Source organism: Xyrauchen texanus, chromosome 47, assembly GCF_025860055.1.
Source record: "Xyrauchen texanus isolate HMW12.3.18 chromosome 47, RBS_HiC_50CHRs, whole genome shotgun sequence".
Classification (NCBI taxonomy): Eukaryota; Metazoa; Chordata; class Actinopteri; order Cypriniformes; family Catostomidae; genus Xyrauchen; species Xyrauchen texanus.
In genome coordinates, this window is record NC_068322.1 from 3,582,260 (window position 1) to 3,602,945 (window position 20,686).

Consider the following 20,686-nt stretch of genomic DNA (forward strand, 5'->3'; position numbering starts at 1 on the left):
GCATTTGTTTGCACGTGCCTCTTAATTATGTCGTTATCTTATGCAGATATGTTTCTAAATTTTTAAGTGTCCAAATACTTTATTTGACCCCTTTATGCATGCCCTTTCATAAAGATTTAAGTCTTAGAGAGTTCATTCTGAAGTGTGTAAAATATATATCTTTTTTTTATCCCGCACAGCTCCTCCACTGTCTTCAATAAACAGCAGCATTTGAGGGGACGTTCCATCAGTGAGCCAAATATGTCCCTACTTAAACCAGACAGGAAGTATTGCCTACTTCTGCATCATCTGACCAACACAGACGCCAACCTCCAGGCCTTAGTTCAACCACGCTCCCATTTGCCAATGACCGCGAAGGAGTCCAATGGAAATTGATCCATTGATGGTGTTTATTATTTATATTACTACTTATTTCATTTTAATGATTCATATTTTAGATCACAGAGTTTTATTCTGTTTTAGTTCATTGTGTTTGGGTAATGGTGGGGGGTTTTGAGGTGTTATGGGTGTACATTTGCTTATATATATAAACACACTGATACACACCACGTTCATTTTATTCACATTTTCAAGGGTTGAGTTCATTGTTTGCTTGTTTTATATCAATTTTAATCGATCGCTCCCAGTTTTACCCAGTGTTGGTTAACATGATTTTTAGTACTCTCATCTTTTGCACTGTACAACATCCATTGTTTCTTTTTTACTCTGTTGATATCAGACGATTTATGTATAAATGATGTACAATGGACAATTTCCAAAAGGTGCCAATGTACTGCTGCCGACTAACAGGATTCTACTTTTATGGATTTGTAAATGATCTGTATGTTGGATAGTCTGCAATACCCACGACACTGTTTCCCGACACATTCATGAATGTTCCAGCTTACGTTTTATTTTTCTATGGCTGAGATATATTTAAATAGAGAGACGAGTACAGAGTATTACCATTTTAAGAAGAGTATTAAAGAGACTTGCGTTAGTATACAGCGCTCGAACGCTTTTGAGCATCAAACCTTAGTGGACAATAGCACATGAGAAGTAACCGTTTTAAAAAACATTTAAAAAGAAATTAAAAAGAAGAAAAAGCAATAAGCAGGGTTTTGGTGTTTAACTTTGGATGTATAAACTGTAAAATTCATGATGTATATAATGTAAACCATACAGTGAGCAGAGAGAGAACCATAAGAGGTTATGTTTCAGAGTTGATATGCAAATGTTCATATTTCATCTGTTTTATATCATGTGAAATAAATGTTGACATTCTTATGTGTTGTACATATAGAAATATGTCCCTCCTCGTTACCATTAAAAGTAATATTCTGGGTTCGATACAATGTTGATTAACACAAAATTAATTTGGTCTCATCCCTCCTTTAAAAATCTGGGTCACAATGAGGCACTTACAATGGAAGTGAATGGGGCCAATTTGTTTCAAAAGTATAGCCACAAGACATAATAATATGCTTTTTAATGTGATAAAATTGCTTAATCTTTTCTGTATAAAGTTACATGCAAATGTGCAACTTTGTTGCCATGACGACCTAATGTTGTTGACAAAAACTACAAGTTCTAGAACATTTTAAAACAACTGTACAGCTCAAATAATACACAAGTTATAACAGAAGAATTCATGCCATTTCTACCTTTTAAACCCGCCAAAAATGTACCCAATTCACTTCCATTGTGCCTCACTGTAACATCGATTTATTTATTCGTTTTTTTAAGAAAAGGAGGAATTAGTTTTATAAAAATAAATGCTGTCGATTGAGATTTTTGGTATTATTAACATCCTCCTTTACAGGAGTTACATGCACTCATAGCAAAATGTGTGAGCGCGGTAAAGTTATTTTAAAGGGTAACTAAACCCCTGCTCAGAGTCTGACTCCACCCACTAGCAATATTTGAAAAATGCTCGAAAAGTGGGCAGACCCCAGCGGGGATAGAGGGGACGAACCGAGGGCGGGGATGAGCGGGGGGGGGGCGTGCACCTGAGACCCGTAGTGACAGATTAATTGACAGCTGCTGTCAGACTCTAAAATGGAGAGTGACTAGAGTGACGCAAGTAGCTTTGCCACGGAGCGGTCTTTTGAAGTCGAGGACCTTTCTCCCCCCACCTTCACTTGAAGTGGAGGAGGGTGAATTGTCTGTGGACACAGGGCCGGAGCCATATCAATTCGAGCCGCTGGCTCAAACTGCGGTTTTAACTCCCTGTTGAGCATCCGAGCGTGCATTCACCTTCACTCGCGTGCAGGAAAAACGAAACGCTGTTCAGTGATGTTTATCCTTTTAGCAGGATTTTTATTTAGCAAGCTTCACTTGAACATAACATCAGTTAGCTGTTCTCTCAACTTAGAAGAATGTGACGTAAAGCGTAACGTCATCATGTACAAAACCATATCTCCAAAATAAAACTATACAGGTAGTCAATACCGTAATACAATGTATAAGGGTGCAATACGTTTAACACTCCGCGCCATGCGCAGCGCTTAGTCGGCCCCAGAGGATTAACTTTAGCCTAACCATAAATTGTGATTCAAATATATATGATCACTCACCTCAAGGCGCCGCTGAGGTGGTGGAGTCCATGCAGGAGGAGCAGCGTTTGGCACTGCGTAAGCTTTTCAGCGTGAGCTGTTTGGAGAAGCCCATTTCCACCTCCATTGCGTTGGAGAAGCAATCCTGCATAAAATGCAGTTTGCACACTCCTACAGCTCTAGGCGAGAACTCATGGCCTTCCAGAACAAGGACGTGCAACCCCTGGCTCTAATTTCCAAGTCTATATGGAAAGCAATACAGTCCAGCAGTGCTGTTGCAACCAGCAACATTACACCTACCTACCATCCTGACCACTGTACTAAATACAGATAATCTACGCTAACTTGAAGCTATCCTAACTGGCCTAATACTATGCTACTAACTAACTATGCTTCTAACAATACTACACTAACAAATATGCTAATTAACTACCTAGGCTACACAAAATCATCTAAATAACTATATAAATGCTATGCTAAATAGATGCTAAAATACTCTATCCTGATCGTTTCAATACTGCAATTCCAACTCCTGACTCGCTACAGTGGTTTTGACGAAACGAGATGGTTTTTATACTACCATGGGCGTGGTAGCTCGTACCAAGGGCGTGGTGAGCTGGAACCTGCTTACATCAGCTGTCACCACTTACGTCACGAAGTACCGCAAACAGCCAATAGGAAAATTCAACTGCAGTAGCCACCGTTCAACCTGAAGAGGGCAGCACTCAGACGTTTTTACACCATATATTGTAGAATTAAAACACTTTATACACAAATGTAGAAAAAATTACTTGAATCAATGACCAGTTCTAATAAAGCCCCATTCTTACAGATCATTAACTAAAAAAAAGTTGGTTTAGGGTTTAGTTGCCCTTTAACATTCAACAGTAGGTTTTGCAGATGTAAGGGACCGTCTGAAAACTCCACTCACTACGCTAAAACATAGAAGACGTCTACTTATTCATACAATTCATGTGCAAGTGAAAAAAAGTATAAAAATACTTTTTATTTTTTCATGAATAACTTGTAAAATACATTTTCACATTCATAATGTTCTTATAAATTCCCAGAGTACAGAAATACATACTACAGGTGAGATTATTACAGTAGGATCAATTATGTAAGTGCAGTAATCAATTATTTTATTTTACTAAAATTCACCAAAATGATGTTTTCTCATTTTAAAGGCTGTGGTAACTTCCCAGAGGATATATGAACTTACTACAGGTACAATTATTACAGTATCATCAATTATATAAGTATAGTAATCAATTATTTTAAAGGAAACAAAATCACTAATATTCTTAATTAGAAATTATAATTTCTCATTTTAAAGGCTGTAGTTTTTTATTTTAGTGATTAAGTAGTAAGTCCTATCCTCTAAAATTGATTACTGTACTTATATAATTAATCATACTGTAATAATATCACCTGTAGTATGTCTCTCTGTCCTCCGGGAAGTTATAAGAACATTCTGAATGTGAAAATGTATTTTACCTTTCTTTTCTTTTTTCATATAGAAATTGCACGTGAATTTAATTAATAAGTGGACATCATCTATGTTTTAGCGTAGTGAGTGGAGTTTTCAGACGGTCCCTTACATCTGCGAAACCGAATGTCGAACGTCAAACTTTCCCGCGCTAAATCAGTGAGGTCAACGACATTCAGCTGAATATTGATTATGACGCGAAAAGAGCAGAAGAGATGGACGAGAAAGCGGAAGTAGTGTCATTATCGCAGAGTATTTAACATATGTTCAAATAGACGGCAAAACAGGGTACGGTTGTTATACTTGGTAAGCAATATGACAACATTATAGTAAATTAGTTCATACAAAGTCACCAAAATTAAGTATTTGAACTTTGTAATTAAATAGCCTACAAAATGAGGGGAAAACTGCAAAAATTCCACTTTCCACTAGGCTGGCTATGGGCCTGTAACTTGTATTGAACCCAGAATATTCCTTCCTTTGAAGTTATTAAATGGAAGTATTGCAGGGTTTATAATGGTTTGAAGTCCAGGCCCTTGCAAAACATCTAGAGATCTGGTAAATTTACCACTCATTTTTTTCCCGTGCAATTTTGACCACAAATGATTGCCAGAAGTTTGCAACTCTTCACTTTTAGAGGTGAACCTGCGTCAAACCTTGGGCAACAATGAAGAGTTTGCGGCAAAGCACATTTGTATATAAAAACACTTTTTGTAAAGGCAAAGTTGTAAAATTGGTTATAACTACACAGAAAAGGTTAGTAAGAGATATTATCACACTGAAATCACGTTAAGTCGCCTCAAAGTAAATCAAGTGTCCCTAATTCATCTGACCCTTTCATTAGTCATCAGTCTACCCTAGTCTTGTGTTGGCACCTCATCGAGAGCACAATTATCCAGCCACACTGATCAGGGGACTGGAACACCAGCTGTCCAGCCGTCCACTGCTAATCACTTGATTCTTGTGCTTAATGAGAATTACAGTCATTGTTGTAGACATGGTGTCCGTTGATTATATAATTCCAGAAGCTCTTTGAAGACTGACACCCCTTACTGAGGCCTGATTGATTTGTCTTATTTCAGAACTGAGCAGCCCCTCCTGAAAACATCAAATATAGGACATAGTATGAGCCCAAATACAAGATGACAAAAGCATTTTGGGGTGTTACACACACACAAACAAGTTGACTAAAGATATCATGTGTTTCCCTTCATTTTGTGCATTTACACTGTATAAAAGCTGCTGCGTTTTTATTTTTTATGAAATGACAAGCAGAAAATGCCCCTATTCCCTGAAAACATTTGAATGAAATGGATGCAATAAAATATTACACCTGTCTCTATGATCACACTAGTCTCTTCAAACTGAAAAACAAAACAATATTACAATGTAAGAACCTACAGAGCTGAAATATTCTTCAAAAAATGTTTTGTATGTGTTCAGCAGAAGAAAGAAAGTCAAACACATCTAGGATGGCATGAGGGCGAATAAATTATGAGAGAATTTTCATTTTGGGTGAACTGTTCCTTTGATTTCTAGAACTGTTAAAATCGCTTTCAGTACCTTTAATGTTATATGTACTCATTTAGCATAGACTTTTATCAAAGTGATATTTTGATCGAAAAAGATTATTTGGAAAATTAAGCAATCCACAGCACACTGTGATTAAGCAAAGGTTTATTTTCCTTTTTGCATTTAAGTGTTTTAGCACCATCTGCTGGTATAATGCAGTACTGCACCGGAGAATATTATTTGCGCCATCTGCTGGTGTAATGCAGTACGGCACTGGAGAATATTAATTGCGCCATCTGCTGGTGTAATGCAGTACGGCACTGGAGAATATTATTTGCGCCATCTGCTGGTGTAATGCAGTACGGCACTGGAGAATATTAATTGCGCCATCTGCTGGTGTAATGCAGTACGGCACTGGAGAATATTAATTGCGCCATCTGCTGGTGTAATGCAGTACGGCACTGGAGAATATTAATTGCGCCATCTGCTGGTGTAATGCAGTACGGCACTGGAGAATATTAATTGCGCCATTTGCTGGTGTAATGCAGTACGGCACTGGAGAATATTAATTGCGCCATCTGCTGGTGTAATGCAGTACGGCACTGGAGAATATTAATTGCGCCATCTGCTGGTGTAATGCAGTACGGCACTGGAGAATATTAATTGCGCCATCTGCTGGTGTAATACAGTACGGCACTGGAGAATATTAATTGCGCCATCTGCTGGACAAATTGTTAATGAAACCATACATGATTTCTTTAAATTCTGAAAACAGAACTAAAAATTACATCCTTTTAGTGTAAAAATAAAATGTTTTAATGATGTGTTATTTTGGCACAAAAATAGCCAAATCACAACAATAACTTCTACGTTTTGCATTTTATTTCTCGTGTAAAACGTGTGCTCTGTATTGATTCTGAGTCCCTTGTCTATTTTATGCTATAATCATGAAACAGGTGCCATCTAGCGGTGCTTTCCCGCAGGGGACATTTGAGAGGGTTTAAAGGTTACTCTGACTAATTTTTTGGTATACTCGGAACTAAATTCATTTCATATGTACATCAATTGTTTTGAGTTTGGAAACCCCCCACCTGTGAAATATGAGAAAAGCGTCTGTTGATAGTTTCAAACACAACAATCAGACCGGAATTATAGAAAAAGTACACCAGCTTTCATTAAACCACCTGCACAAACCCGAAACTTGCACTTTCACTGTAGTTTTTGCATATCACACATGTTATTACTAGCCTACTAATATAAAATATGTAAAGTACATGACATATGTTCTGCTATAGTATAATACAGCAATGTAGGCCTGTGCATAATGCAGATATACATTTTAATACATATAAAAAGCAAAATAACGCTTCTAAATTTTCCATGGAAGTAGTAAGATTTTATCTTTTCCCCATAAGAAATATGATATTAAGTTAATTCAAATACATTTTTAAAATCATGTTTATTTTTTTAAAGTTGGCTTCTTGTTTAAAATAAGTTAAATAAAGCAAAAGTTAAATGTCCTCTAAGATTTAAATGTTCAAACCACGTGCGTCTTTTTTCTTTAACCAAGTATATACTTAACTTGTATACGTGTATGCATAAATCATTTTAGTGTGTTTTATATAAAGAAGAGGACCTTTTTAAATAAATGATTGTAAATGAGTGATCAAGTAATTTAAATGACTAACGTCTCTAAATGAAACAGAAGTAGTCCGCAATGCATTTGACCCATTTCTATCGTGCTATTCAAAACTTTGTGAAGTGTTGCGAGCACGTGGAGACATTCATAATAAGCGCTGACGTCACGTTCGCTCCTCCCCGCGCGTCCCCGATCAACCTCCAGCAGTTCCACGATCCGTCCGTCCGGCCAGTCTCCGCGTTTCCAGCCGTTTCCCGTCCCTTAAACTCGTTCAGTCCGCGCACACGGGAAGACTAACCCGATGACTTCGACAACTTCTGACGCCTCCGAGCGAGAGTCGCCGAACCCGAGCGAGCAGAACGGCGACGGGAGCGAATCTGGCCTGCGCGCCGCCGACCAGGAACCGGCCTTTAAGATGGACGTGAACGGCGAGACGCACGAGAAGTCCAACGGCGAAGAATCGAGGGAACAAAGCCCGGAGGAAGCCACGAGGGAAGACGGGGGTGACGATGAAAGAGAACCCGAAGCGGAAATGGAGAAAGAGCAACTGAAGAACCCCGGTAGCGTGGACGGGACGGTGGAGCAGCTGAAGAGAGAACAAAAGGAGGAGGAGGAGAACGCGTCCTCACCGGCGGAGAAAAGCGGCGTCGGCGTCATGAAGAGACGCGCGAGTTTAGAGATCAGTTTATCCTCTGATGGAGAGCCGCTCAACCGCATGGACTCTGAGGACAGGTGCGTGTGTGTGATACAATGTAACAGTGTTGACAAACAATTTAAAAGTGTAACAGACATTCCATTCTGTAATTTAAAAGCCAACAATGTTACATTGTAACAATCAGAGACACAGCAGGAGCACATGGTAACAGTGTTGACAGAACTGACAGACATTTGATTCTCCATCAATAGTTTCTATAATCAGTGTTACAATCAGTAGTGCATTGAGATACTCCAGGGAGTGCACACAGTAGAAACAGTGTTACAGTGTTGAATGTGACAACCATGAACACATTGTAACAACAGCATTGTGTCCTTGTTACAATGTTGCATACAATAGGGAGAGAGCTTTGATTCAATGTGAGTAACTCAAGGAACCACAGTAGAATTTTTTTTTACAGAGTTGACACACGTAACAGTTGATTGACATTCCAGTCAATAGTTGATAACTCAAACCAGTAGCTCAGAAAAACAACGTAACAATCAAAAATGCACCGTTACAACAAGTTTGTTCTTGAAGAGTTTAATAACGTTACAATCAGTAGTGAGTTGAGTTACTCTAGGGACCGCACGCATGGTGGAAATAGTGTTACAGTGTTGAATTTGATAACCAGGAACACATTGTAACAATATCTTGGTGTCTTTTAAGCAATGTAACAAAGTTACCAGCAGAAATGTAACAGTGAGCTGTGATTCAAGGAACCACAATACAAAAATAATGTTGAAGTGTTGTTGACTTAAAGCGTTTTGCTAAACAACTGACAGACATTCAATTCCATAATTGATGACTCAATCCAGTAGATTTTTAGAAACAATGTTACATTGTAACAATCACCTATACACTGTTAGGGAGACGCTTCCATAGTTTAGGAGCCAAATAGGAAAAGGATCAACATCCTTTTGTCAAATTTGATATTCTAGGAACTATTAACAGGCCATAAATTTGTGATTGTAATAGACATGATGGAATATAACTTAAGTACTGTGGGGCTAGACCATTCAAAGCTTTGTACATAGTTAAATACATTTTAAAATTAATATGTAATTTAACAGGTAGCCAATGTAACGGTAATAAAATGGGGCTAATATGATCATATTTCTTGGTTCTCGTCAGCACTCTGAAGCTGCATTTTGAACCATTTGACATTTATTTATTGATCTTGCTGGACATCCTCCCAGTAATGCATTACAATAATCTAGTCTTGAGGTCATGAACCCATGAATTTGTTTCTTGGCATCAGCAACAGAGAGCATTTGTTTTAAATATTTCATATCTGGAGTGGTGGTGGTGGTGGTGTATTAGTCTAAGCACATAACTGGTAATCTGGTAATCAGAATGTTGCTGGTTAGATCCCTACAGCCACCACCATTGTGTCCTTGAGCAAGGCACTTAACTCCAGGTTGTTCCGGGGGGATTGTCCCTGTAATAAGTGCACTATAAGTCGCTTTGGATAAAAGCGTCTGCCAAATGCATAAATGTAAATGTAATGTTCTCAGGTGGAATAATGCTGTTCTACAAACATCGGAAATTTGATTTTCAAATTACAGGTTGGTACCAAATATAACACCCAAGCTCATTTGTGTGATGTCACACACCTGCATCTCGGCGAAAACAATTGCGGACACTTTACAGCGTTTAAGGCTCTGGGTTACTGACCGAAAGGTCGGGGGTTCAAGCCACAGCATTGTCAAGATACAACTGTTGGGGCCCTTGAGCAAGGCCCTTGACCCAATCTGCTCCAGGGGTGCTGTTTCATGGCTGACCCTTGCACTCTGACCCCAGCTTAGTTGGGATATGTGAAAACAACTGCGTTTCATTGGCTCTGTCTGTACTCTGCACAATGACAATAAAGTTGAATCTTAATCTTAAGATAGATAAAGCGGTGCCCAAAGGAAGAACTTTCCATGGTTTACAATCATGGACGGTGTGCTGGGACGTCGAGAGACCACTCGGGACACCATGGCAGTTAAAGTCGGTGACTTGTCAATGTTAAATTATCTCGCTAGCTAGCTAAATTTTCCATACAATATAAACTTGACATTCTAGATAACATGCGTGTTTGTTTTGGCTTGGGAAATGGGCGGGGTGTGTGACGTTTGCACCAGGGCAGCGGTTTAAAGGTGGATTTTATGGGAGTCCTGTGGGGCTTTTGGCCCAATGATGGGAATGCAGAGGGATTTTGTTCTTGCTGCTATTGGTCAGAGGCTATTGACCCTGACTGACCAGTTTAAGGCCCTGGCTCGCACTGGCCCGATAAAGGAAAAGCAGCTATTGTAACAACAGCTTTATGTCTTTCAATGTAACAATGTTGCAAACAACAGAAAGTGAGCTGTGAGGTGAGTTAATCCAGGCATCACGCACTACAGAAAAACAGCGTTACAGTAGTCTTCAACAATGTTACAGTGTATTTTTATTCCCATGACACATGCCATCGTTCCACATCACCAGGGTAACTGGTTTTATGACACGGTCATAATATCACTTGTCTCTTATGTCAAAGCCTTTGCTTTCCCTTCATCATAGAGTGGGCATGACTCTTTTATTTGAGTCTATAGGCACTAGACTTAGAATATGGATTCCTCGTATTGCACTGTGTGTTGAGTGTGTACAGTAGACAGCCTGACTCCCGGCAAATGAGGAATCTCTATGGAGTATTTGCAGGCACAGTGGAACAAATTTACAATGGACACAATATGTCAGGTCAGCCCAGGGTTGGAAGAAGGGATTCTTCTATGCCAGAGAAAGTTAGTGTGTTTGTGAGCTTGCACAAGTACTTCATATTGGATGGGAGTTCATGTTCTATGCCAGACTGCTGTGTGGAGCTTTGGATGGAAGACAAACTCTTAAAATGGGAGCAGAGGCCCTGAGCCCTGCTGTTCAGGCAGATGGGGGGGGGGGTTGAATGTAACATTTTTGTGGGACATCTGGCACAGTGTGGACCAGACAACAACTGACAGTAGAGAAGCTCAGGTTGAAGAAATCTTATTTTGAAATGTTTTGTGCCTTCAGAATCACAAGTAGTGAATGACAGGTTGTTGTTCGTCATACAAGTCATGTGGATGATTTGTTAAATTGTCATGAACTTGTCACTCGTGTTATTCTAAACCTGTATGACTTTCTTTTGTGTAACCCTAAAGGAGTATACAATGTAATTGAATGAGGATTGGGGCTGCCGGCATTCAAATTTTGTCAAATTTTAGTTTGATATTGTCAAGATAATAAGACAGTAGCTTAGACCTTCTTATGCAGGTGTTCCACCTGTGAACACTTCAAACACTTCACCTGTAGTTGGTCTGGCTGTAGTAGTTTGTGATTACCCAGCATCCTGTGCTCTGGCATATCCTGGGATTTGGCATCAGATGTGGGCAGTCAAGCCTGAAAAGTGCCTGTGTGTGTGTGTGTGTGTGCCCCCTCGTCTCCTCTCGGGAGCTACTCCTGTTGAGTTGAGTTCGCTGTGTTTTAGCATTAGTTGTGCCTCTGTCCTCTCATAAGCTCACTATCACAGTGTTTGTGTGCCACTGTTTGGCCTCATTCACCGTTCAGAGTCACTCATTATTGTTAATGTGGCCGTTGCATTACAAGTTGCACAAAGAGAAGTGTGTGGCATAATGGTAAGGTTTGCCATATTTGTGGCATTTTCCAATTTGCTTTCAATCTGTTCAGCATGGTTGGATGTTTTTGTGGGGGTGACTGTAGGGCCAGTTTATTTGACACCGATTACTCCTAAACTAAAAACAATAATTTTGGTGGAAAATTTGAATGGAAATATACTTTATTCTCTTGAATCAATGGTGCTGCACACATATATATTATGGTATCAGTAGAACATTTGTAACAATAATGGCATGTCCCTGTCGAGTTAATTAAAAATCATCATATTTACTGTATATAAAAAGCATAACACAGTGTGGCAGGGCGGAGGGCGGGGCCGGGTTCGTGATCCTACATAGCCGGTCCCGTATTAGGCTAATTAAGCCACCATGAGGGATAAAGGTCGACTGCAGAGGATCGTGCGGGAGAGAGAGATCGTTTACGGACATGTCCTTCATGTAGTGTAAAGTGATCAATGGAAAGGAGGAGGCGAGAACCGGCTTGACGATATAAATAACGGTTTAATGATAAACTTAAAAGACAACATAAACACACACACGACGGACATGTCCATAAACGATCTCTCTCTCCCGCACGATACCCTGCAGTCGACCTTTATCCCTCACGGTGGCTTAATTAGCCTAATACGGGACCGGGTGTGTAGGATCACGACCCGGCCCCGCCCTCCGCCCTGCCACATACAGAAAATGTAACACCTTTATCATGTGAACCAATCAGATACCCAAATAGAAAAACCTATAACAAATCTTCCAGAATATACACATCTTTATCTCTGTACCTCATTATTAAGCAAAGATTAATCGAAAACGTTGAAACCGTATTTAGCTGCAAACCAGGGTCCAGTCACGTTTGTGTTTGTGTTTGTGTCTCAGTATCAGTAGTACTCTGATGGATATGGAGAGCATCGCGTCCAGTGGCCGTTCTACTCCAGCTATGATGAATGGGCTCGGCGGGGTGTCTACGTCATCTGTTAAGGGCTCATCTTACCCCTGCTGCTGGGACCAGTGCCACATGCTCTTTAACACCAGCCCAGACCTGGCTGAACACATCCGCGGACTGCATGTGGACGGCCAGTGCGGAGGGGTCAGTGTGTGTGTGTGTGTTTACATGTACAGTAACCCAAAAAGGATTGGGACTCTTAATGTCTGAATGTCATTGCACTGAAAAACTGAATATTAAAGCAAGTGGCTCTTACAGTATTTTAAAGAACTTTAGCACAAGCACACTTGTCAAGCAAATCCTTTCACAACTATTGGTTTGTTTGGTTTTAAATGCTAAAATAATAGATATACTGTTCAAAATTATGACGTTTTATAATTGTCAAACGTTAGTGGAACTGTGTGAACTTGAGGGGGAACTGACTTGATACATGCACTAAAAATCACTGCCACAACAGTTGATTAAAAGCCATTAAAGGAACAGTTCACCCAAAACTGAAAACTCACCCTCATGATATCCCAAGTGTGTATGACTTTATTTCTTCACCAGAACACATTTGAAGAAATATAGAACTATTTCTCAGCTCAGTAGGTCCTTAAAATGCAAGTGAATGGAGATTTCTCTTTTGAATCTCAAAATTACAGACTGTCAGCATAAATGTCATCCACATGACTCCAGCGGTTAAATTAATGTCTTCTTGGTGTGAAAAAGATACATATTTAAGCACTTTTTTTCACTCTAAACCATGCTTCCTTTCTGCAGCGGTACACGCGTGTGACGTAATCATTCTGGCATTTGAAACACAGCCGGAAGAGCAGCGCTGTTTACAAGTGAGATGGAGGAACGCTGCACAGTAGGTTACATAGGTTGTTTTTGGTTTAGATCTGTATTTATCTGTTTCTTTTCTCACAATGGTGCATTTGTGTGCTCATCCTGGATGCCTCAACCGAGTGGAGAACGAGAGATTACGTCGGTATCCATAGCAACACAAAATACGTCACACAAGAGACCGCTTGGACTCCACCCTCTCCTGAAGCGTTGGATTATAGTTACTGGATTTAGTACTTAAATATTGATATTTTTCTCACCAAAAGTAATCGTGTCACTTTAGAAGACATTAATGTAACCGCTGGAGATTTTTGGAGCTTCAAAAGAGAAATCTCCATGCACTTGCATTTTAAGGACCTACTGAGCTGAGATATTTTTCTATTTTTCTTCAAATGTGTTCTAGTGAAGAAAGAAAGTCGTACACACACGGGATATTATGAGGATGAGAGAACTTTCAGTTTTGGGTGAACTGTACCTTTAAGGGACATAATGAGTTATTTCTGAGAAAAGCTCTGGCAGTATTTGAGCATAGATGGTTTGATATTTTATCTAATGCAAAGACATTCAGACATTTTTAAGTTTGAATTGAAGTGTCCAAAAATCGTTTTTGTGGCCACTGTATGGTGTTCATTTCTTACATACTGTTCACGTATTTTCTCCCTGCAGGTGTTTGTGTGTCTCTGGAAAGGCTGTAAGGTTTATAACACCCCGTCCACCAGTCAGAGCTGGCTACAGAGACATATGCTGTCACACAGCGGAGACAAACCATTCAAGGTTGGGGGGAGGATGCCCTTAAATGTGTTTTGAACAAGGACTAATTGTGTTTTACTCAGTGAATCTCACGAAAACATGTCCAGGTCACATTTCACCGAGAAAAAAATCAAAAGGAAAAAAAAAAGCATATTTTAGGACCCTTCAAGTTCTTTTGTTTTTTCTTTGCATTATGATATTATTTTCATGTCAATTATGCACATTGTCACCCCTAAATTCTCAAAAGCAACACAACTAATACTATTATGATGTATTTTCATTATGCACCATATATACTTAATTGCTTAATTTATTTTTTGATTTTGGTTTGAAATATGCCTGACAGGTTTCATTTACAATTTCATACAGTTCATATAAGTAAAATTGTGCATACATATCACGCTGTCATGTTGCATAGACTTAATATGAGCTGTTTTTTATTTACTGTAATGACTCGGACCAGTCTGTCTGTTTCTGTTCAGTGTGTAGTGGGCGGTTGCAATGCCACCTTCGCCTCCCAGGGGGGGCTAGCGCGCCATGTGCCAACCCACTTCAGCTCACAGAATTCCTCCAAACTCTCCAGCCAAAGCAAGGTGAAGGAAGAGTCGCCGTCCAAAGCGGGCATCAACAAACGGAGGAAACTCAAGTGCAAGCGACGCAGGTCATTGCGTACGTATCAATGCAATCAGAATGCTGCTTCAGGCTGGTTCTTGGTCAGAGTCCCCTTTAAAAGAATCAAACTCAACAGGGCTGTACAATGCAACAGTTTTGCTTGAAGAGAGCTGAAGAAACTGATAAGATCAACCAAAACGTGAGAGATCAATGTCTCCCCTGTAAAGTCTATGTGCATCTAGTTGCTCAATTTCCAGAGAATGAAATGAAACACTGACTCTTTGTTACAGACACTGGATTCAGCACATTTCTGAGATTCAAGGAAACCATAGTGGGACGTGTTCCTCTAATAGGCTGTTTAGATTAGTTGTCATTGGATATAGATTAGGGTTAGGCATAATATTACATTGGTCTATACCATTACAATTAATATGTTATTAAAAGGATTATGGCTGTCGATTTAATGTGTTAATTAAATGCTATTAATTATATGAAAATTAAAAAAATATAGCACAGTTAATAATACCCCCGCAGTCAGCAGGGGGCAGCCTCAGCTTTGACTTTACATAGAACTTGTATTTATTTTATATTACATTTATATTTATTTAAATTATAATTATCTTTATTTGGGGGCCTTGTAGTGACTCGCCTCAATCCGGATGGCGGAGGACGAATCTCAATTGCCTCCGCGTCTGAGACCGTCACTCCGTGCATTTTATCACGTGGCTTGTTGAGCGCGTTACTGCGGAGACGTCGCACGTGTGGAGACTTCACGCTATTCTCCACGGCATCCACGCACAACTCGCCACATGCCCCACCGAGAGCGAGAGCCACATTATAGCGACCACGGCAGTTTCCCCATGTGACTCTACCCTCCCTAGCAACCGGGCCAATTTGGTTGCTTAAGAGACCTGGCTGGAGTCACTCAGCACACCCTGGATTCGAACTCGCTACTCCAGGGGTGATAGTCAGTGTCTTTACTCGCTGAGACACCCAGGACCAATTGTGAGCCTTTCTTAACAAATGTTGATATGCGATTAATTGTGATCAATTTGATTGATTAATCACCACATCACTTAAAGTGTCTACAGCTCTAAAAAAAAAAATGTTTTGTTTAGAAATTTTAGGAAATTAATATGTGATGTTAGTGCAAATGCCTTGTCAAGAAAATGAGGAGGGTGAAGCAGGATGATTTATCTTGTGATGAATATTTATACCAATTAAAATGTCATTAAAATCTAGTAGTAGTAGTAATAGGCCAAATAAATTGTAGTAGTAAATTATAAAAATGGCATTAAATAATAAAAAATAATTCTTGTGTATTCTTATTATGTCTTATAACAACAACAATAATATATTTCTCATACATAAGATGAAATTCTAACACAGAGCACTCTCCGACTGCAAAATAACAAAATGTGAAAACAAAGTCTCATTTTAAAACTCCCATTTGTTTCCTCCCCTAGCACGGCCTCATGATTTTTTCGACGCTCAAACGATGGATGCAATCCGCCATCGCGCCATCTGCCTCAATCTAGCAACCCACATTGAGAGTCAGGGCAAAGGTCACAGTGTGGTCTTTCACAGTACGGTGAGTACCTGCAATGCACCTCCCTCACAGCAGAGGGCAGTGCGCGCACAGCTTCAAATAGCTTCTTTGTGTACATCAAAAATGACTAAAGCTATGCTGGAAGTGGCATGCTACTCATGCTACTCGTACTTTATCTGCAGTATGCGAATGTGTCGTCGTTACTGTTTGAATGTTTTAGGTGGTCCTGAAACAGGAGTTCTCAATTATTTTGTGTTGCAGGTGATCGCCAGGCGGAAGGAGGATTCTGGGAAGGTGAAGGTGCTGCTTCATTGGATGCCAGAGGACATGTAAGTAAATGAACGGTGCTCTGCTCACCTCAGAGCCCTGCACATAATGTCAGTCATTTATTAAAGGTTACTTCCATTCATGGAAAACAATTTCTTAACTTACATGCGGCTTTTTATGGTCTCCGGTTAAACCCTCGAATCTTCATTCGCACAGGACACTAGAAGACCTTTTAAGTTTGTTTCGTGAGCAGTTTGAAATCAATTGGTGGGATTGTAAATAGGAGTTCAAATCGAACGTATTGCATCTTTTTCACTTAATCTCTCATGGACTAACTGTCTGAAATGTTGTCTTGATGCTTGTCCAACACTAAGCATTTCCCACATTTTCAACCTTTCCAAAGAAAAGACAAGAAGACCTTTGAACGTGTTCTTCGGCTACGTCCACATTAATCGGAAAATCATGCGATTATTTTGCACTTGAAATTCCAATCACATGATCATGCCCAAATAAGAGAATTTTAAGCAAATATATAAATGCCATCAAAGGCACGTTGCAGCACGACTCACTGCGGACGCCAACCAGAGCAGCTCCTGACTGGGCATGATATGCTTCTCAAGCGCTCTGATGCGCGCGCCAAACTCATGCACAAAACAAACAAATATGCAAAATACACCTAAAATAAAAATGTATATGACAATTAATTGTGAAAACCCTAAAAGAGAATATTAATCTGCAATTAATCGTCAGCCAAGTTTCATAATCGTGAACACTTTTTCAAATGGCGAGTGATTGAGTAGTGTTGTGGTGAAGTTCAGCAGCGAGATCCTTTCACTGCGTTGAGAGCAAAAGTTTGATGCGTTCGATGTAATTTGTTGTCATTGAAAAATATCTATTTTGAATATACTTTCTGTTCTTTACAGTCTGTCGTTGATCAAAAATAACAAAAAAAGAACATTCAATTCTAATCACACATTGCACAGATACAGTTAAGAAGCCGTGTGACTACACGCACATTAATTTGTGCACAACAAATACATTTTATATTTATGCATTTGGCAGACGCTTTTTATCCAAAGCGACTTACAGTGCACTTATTACAGGGACAATCCCCCCGGAGCAACCTGGAGTTAAGTGCCTTGCTCAAGGATCAAACCAGCAACCTTCTGATGAACAGTTATGTGCTTTAGCCCACTACACCACCACTCCACGCCACCACTAAAAGCATTTGAGACGCTCGATGAACTGCTGCTATTTTTAAAAAGACTGTATTGTTTGTCAATGCAAATAATTTATGCATGTCAACAATAAACATACAATATATCATTTCATGACAAGATTCCAAAATTATATACATTTTTTTTTTAGACGATTAATACTTTCAGATTCTAAAGGTGGGAAAAATAATGTCTCTGATCTCCACAGACTTCCAGATGCTTGGGTCAGCGAGAGCGACCGTCCTCAGATGAAGACCAAAGTGGTCCATCTTTCCCAGCTTCCTCAGGACACAGCGGTACTACTGGACCCGAACATCTACAGGTGATGCCCCGATCCACATTATCACCTCACTGTAAATTTTACCAATAAAGTTGAGAACAAAAGACCCGTCCACTACATCTGACTTTGAGCTCACCAAGAGCATGTGTTTTCAAAGGGTCTGATGGTTTCCTAAAAATTCTGATGTTCTCCAGCAGATGGAGGCAGTGTCGTAGCAAATAACACTGGCCCTTCCAAACCTAAACAAATGACATGCTGGGAGAATTTGGAGAGGCTGTGGTTGGGAAATCAATAACCTTTGATCCAACAGACGACGTTAATTAAACAAAAGCTGACGATATCGTCCGCATGTGTCACCGATATTCTAAACTCACCTTTGACCTTCTCCCACAGACTTAAATAACTTTTCCAGGATGCCGTTCCATGTTATAGCAGCTATTAATCTATCATTATACATATTGTTTTGTTTATTATGCTCATGTAGGAGTTTGTGTACCCAGGCTTGTGATATGACCATCCATTGGAGTGGAATGTGATGCATTCTGAGCATGTGGTCAAGACAACATTCTCGTGGGCAAAATCGCATGTATTCATGCATGTTAATGACAGCATGGAGCTCCCCCACGCAACCCAAAATGTGCCACGTAAAAAAACCTGGGGTGCAGACAGATGCCTTTCATTTTCATCCTTCATTTTTTTTTGCTCTGAAGAACGTGTCCTCTGTGTTTATGCATCAGTTTGGTACAAAAATGCAATTGGAAATGATGTTTCTGGAGTCGTGTGTTTGTGTATGTGTGTATGCTGTACTAAAGTGGGCTCTGCTTGTTTTTAGGATGTTTTTCTAGAAGACGGGGTGGGGAGGGCGGCTTCTGTCAGCCCCTGCTGACGTACCCAAACAGAAGTGGATGCGCAGATCTTTTGAGACAAGAGAAAGACTTCTTTTTCCCCCCTTTCTTTTTTTCTCTTCTTTTTCATGCTCCAAGTCTGCCAAAGCATGCAGTGAATTTTTAATGTGTTGTTATCCCTTGAAGAGGGGAAAAAAGGCACAACATTGTGAACTCTGCCGATGTTGGACTTTTAACTATCGAGGAAGACTTTGCAAATTTCTTATCTACAACAATGTACTTTCCCACCTTGCATCTGACAAGCTCTTATAAGTTCTGATTATCATATTTCTTTGTCAAGAAAGTGCCCATGTAAATATTCCAGGAGATTTGTAATATATTTTTGTACTGCAAAGTTTTATTGTACTGTAGATAGATGTAAAATTCCAAGCTGACAAAAAAAAGAGAAGGGTAATTGTACAGAATGTGATGGCTGAATAGTTTCGGATGATGTAAATGCTTCCATAGACGGTGACAGTTTTGCGTGTTATTCTTTCTTTTTTTTAAAATTTGGGATGGCAGATAAAATGTAGTGATTTTCCCCCGATCACGCACACTCTCATAACTGCTGCTCGGCTCTCTGATGATGAGGATCCAACAATATCACCTCACTGTGTGCACCATTTATGCATGATCTCTGTTTGAGCTATACACAAGCCAAGGTGTATATAGACATCTCAATGTGATGGTGCTAACGCTAACATTAGCATTTAGGCTAATGCACTTAGGAAAACCGTTTAGATCAATACTGATGGTTCTTCTTAGAACATGTAATAATACCCTGTTCCCTATAGATCATACTTCTGTTTTTGCAGTAAAGATACAAAATCTGAATATTGTTGATGGTTTTGTTTGAGTCCGAGTGCTGAGGCTGTAGATTTAGCTTGTTGCTAGCAGGTTTGCTGCTGACACTGGTTCCAGCCTGTATTGAGCGCAACAGTCGGGATCCTGAAGTTAAAATCCCTTCAATAGTGATAAAATTGATTTTAATGATAACGTAAACCTTTCAGGGCAGGCCTACCATAAGCTATGAGCTTGTTAAAGGAATCATTTGCCCAAAAATGAAAATTCTCTCATCATTTACTCACGCTCATGCCATCACAGATGTGAATGACTTTCTTCTGCAGAACTCAAATGAAGATATTTAGAAGAATTGTTCTGCTCTGTAGGTCTGTACAATACAAGTTAATGGTGATCAGACATTTGTAGCTCCAAAAATCACATAAAGGAAACCTAGTAATCCATAAGTCTCCATATCTTAAGTGATATAAAAGGTGTGGGTGGGAAACCGATACAAATTTAAGTCATTTTTTTTATTAATATTATTATAATATTTTTTTTACACTAAATCTCCACTTTCACTTTTATATCTGAAAGCCACATGTGCCTGTTTAGTTTCACTTTCACATCTGAAATGTTAAAGTGGGGATTTAGAGTAAAAAGGGATTTACCCACATCTGTCATATTGCTTCTGAACTCATGGATTTAACCACTTTTGGTGTACTTTTATGCTGACTGATGTTTTTTGGAGCTTCAACATTTTTGCACCCATTCACTTGCATTTGTATGGATCTACAGAGCTGAGATATTCTTCTCAAATGTTTTGTGTTCTGCAGAAAAAAGGTCATAAACATCTGGAATGGCATGAGGGTGAGTAAACGATGAGAGAATTTTCATTTTTGGGTGTACTGTTCCTTTAAGTGATGGTATTCTTCAGGAAATACAAGTTGAACTGAATCAATGTAAGTGCTTTATACAATTATAAGCTTCACAATGCTGCCTTTAAACCCTTCAAATACTGGCCCCATTCACTTCCACTGTAAGTGCCTCACCGTAACCTCAATTTTAGCGAAAGATGT

General features: G+C 39.5%; 2 protein-coding genes and 1 long non-coding RNA gene across 21 annotated transcripts in view; 2 read left to right on the forward strand and 1 right to left on the reverse strand.

Annotated features, from left to right (window-relative positions):
• The window catches only part of LOC127638729 (pleckstrin homology domain-containing family A member 5-like), a 178,852-nt gene extending 177,567 nt beyond the window's left edge, over positions 1-1,285 (forward strand). For all 18 annotated transcript variants that reach the window (XM_052120402.1, XM_052120406.1, XM_052120410.1 and 15 more), the window contains one exon: positions 180-1,285. Coding sequence is in view for 1 of the 18 variants with exons in the window: in XM_052120406.1 (XP_051976366.1) it covers positions 180-214 (35 nt within the window). In the remaining 17 variants the exon portion in view is untranslated. The remainder of the gene's footprint in view (positions 1-179) is intronic.
• Positions 1-20,686, reverse strand: part of LOC127638732 (uncharacterized) — an 81,408-nt gene that overhangs the window by 11,867 nt on the left and 48,855 nt on the right. The gene's annotated exons all lie outside the window — the stretch shown is intronic.
• LOC127638731 (zinc finger protein AEBP2-like) lies at positions 7,364-19,878 on the forward strand. Of its 2 annotated transcripts, XM_052120423.1 has the most exons (8): positions 7,364-7,906; positions 12,374-12,584; positions 13,935-14,042; positions 14,501-14,687; positions 16,097-16,221; positions 16,441-16,508; positions 17,872-17,985; positions 18,776-19,878. In XM_052120423.1, exons 1-8 carry the CDS (start codon positions 7,476-7,478, stop codon positions 18,786-18,788), a joined length of 1,257 nt encoding a protein of 418 aa, XP_051976383.1. In that variant the 5' UTR covers positions 7,364-7,475; the 3' UTR covers positions 18,789-19,878. The 2 variants fall into 2 exon arrangements, with proteins under 2 accessions (XP_051976383.1, XP_051976384.1); XM_052120424.1 differs by lacking the exon at positions 18,776-19,878 and having other exon boundaries at positions 17,872-17,989.

Excerpts from the sequence above, each read along its gene's own strand:
- LOC127638731 (XM_052120423.1), top strand. The coding sequence starts at position 7,476 with ATGACTTCGACAACTTCTGACGCCTCCGAGCGAGAGTCGCCGAACCCG. Across the intron at positions 14,688-16,096 it reads CAAGCGACGCAGGTCATTGC|CACGGCCTCATGATTTTTTC; the intron begins GTACGTATCAAT and ends TTCCTCCCCTAG. Across the intron at positions 16,222-16,440 it reads GTGTGGTCTTTCACAGTACG|GTGATCGCCAGGCGGAAGGA; the intron begins GTGAGTACCTGC and ends TTTGTGTTGCAG.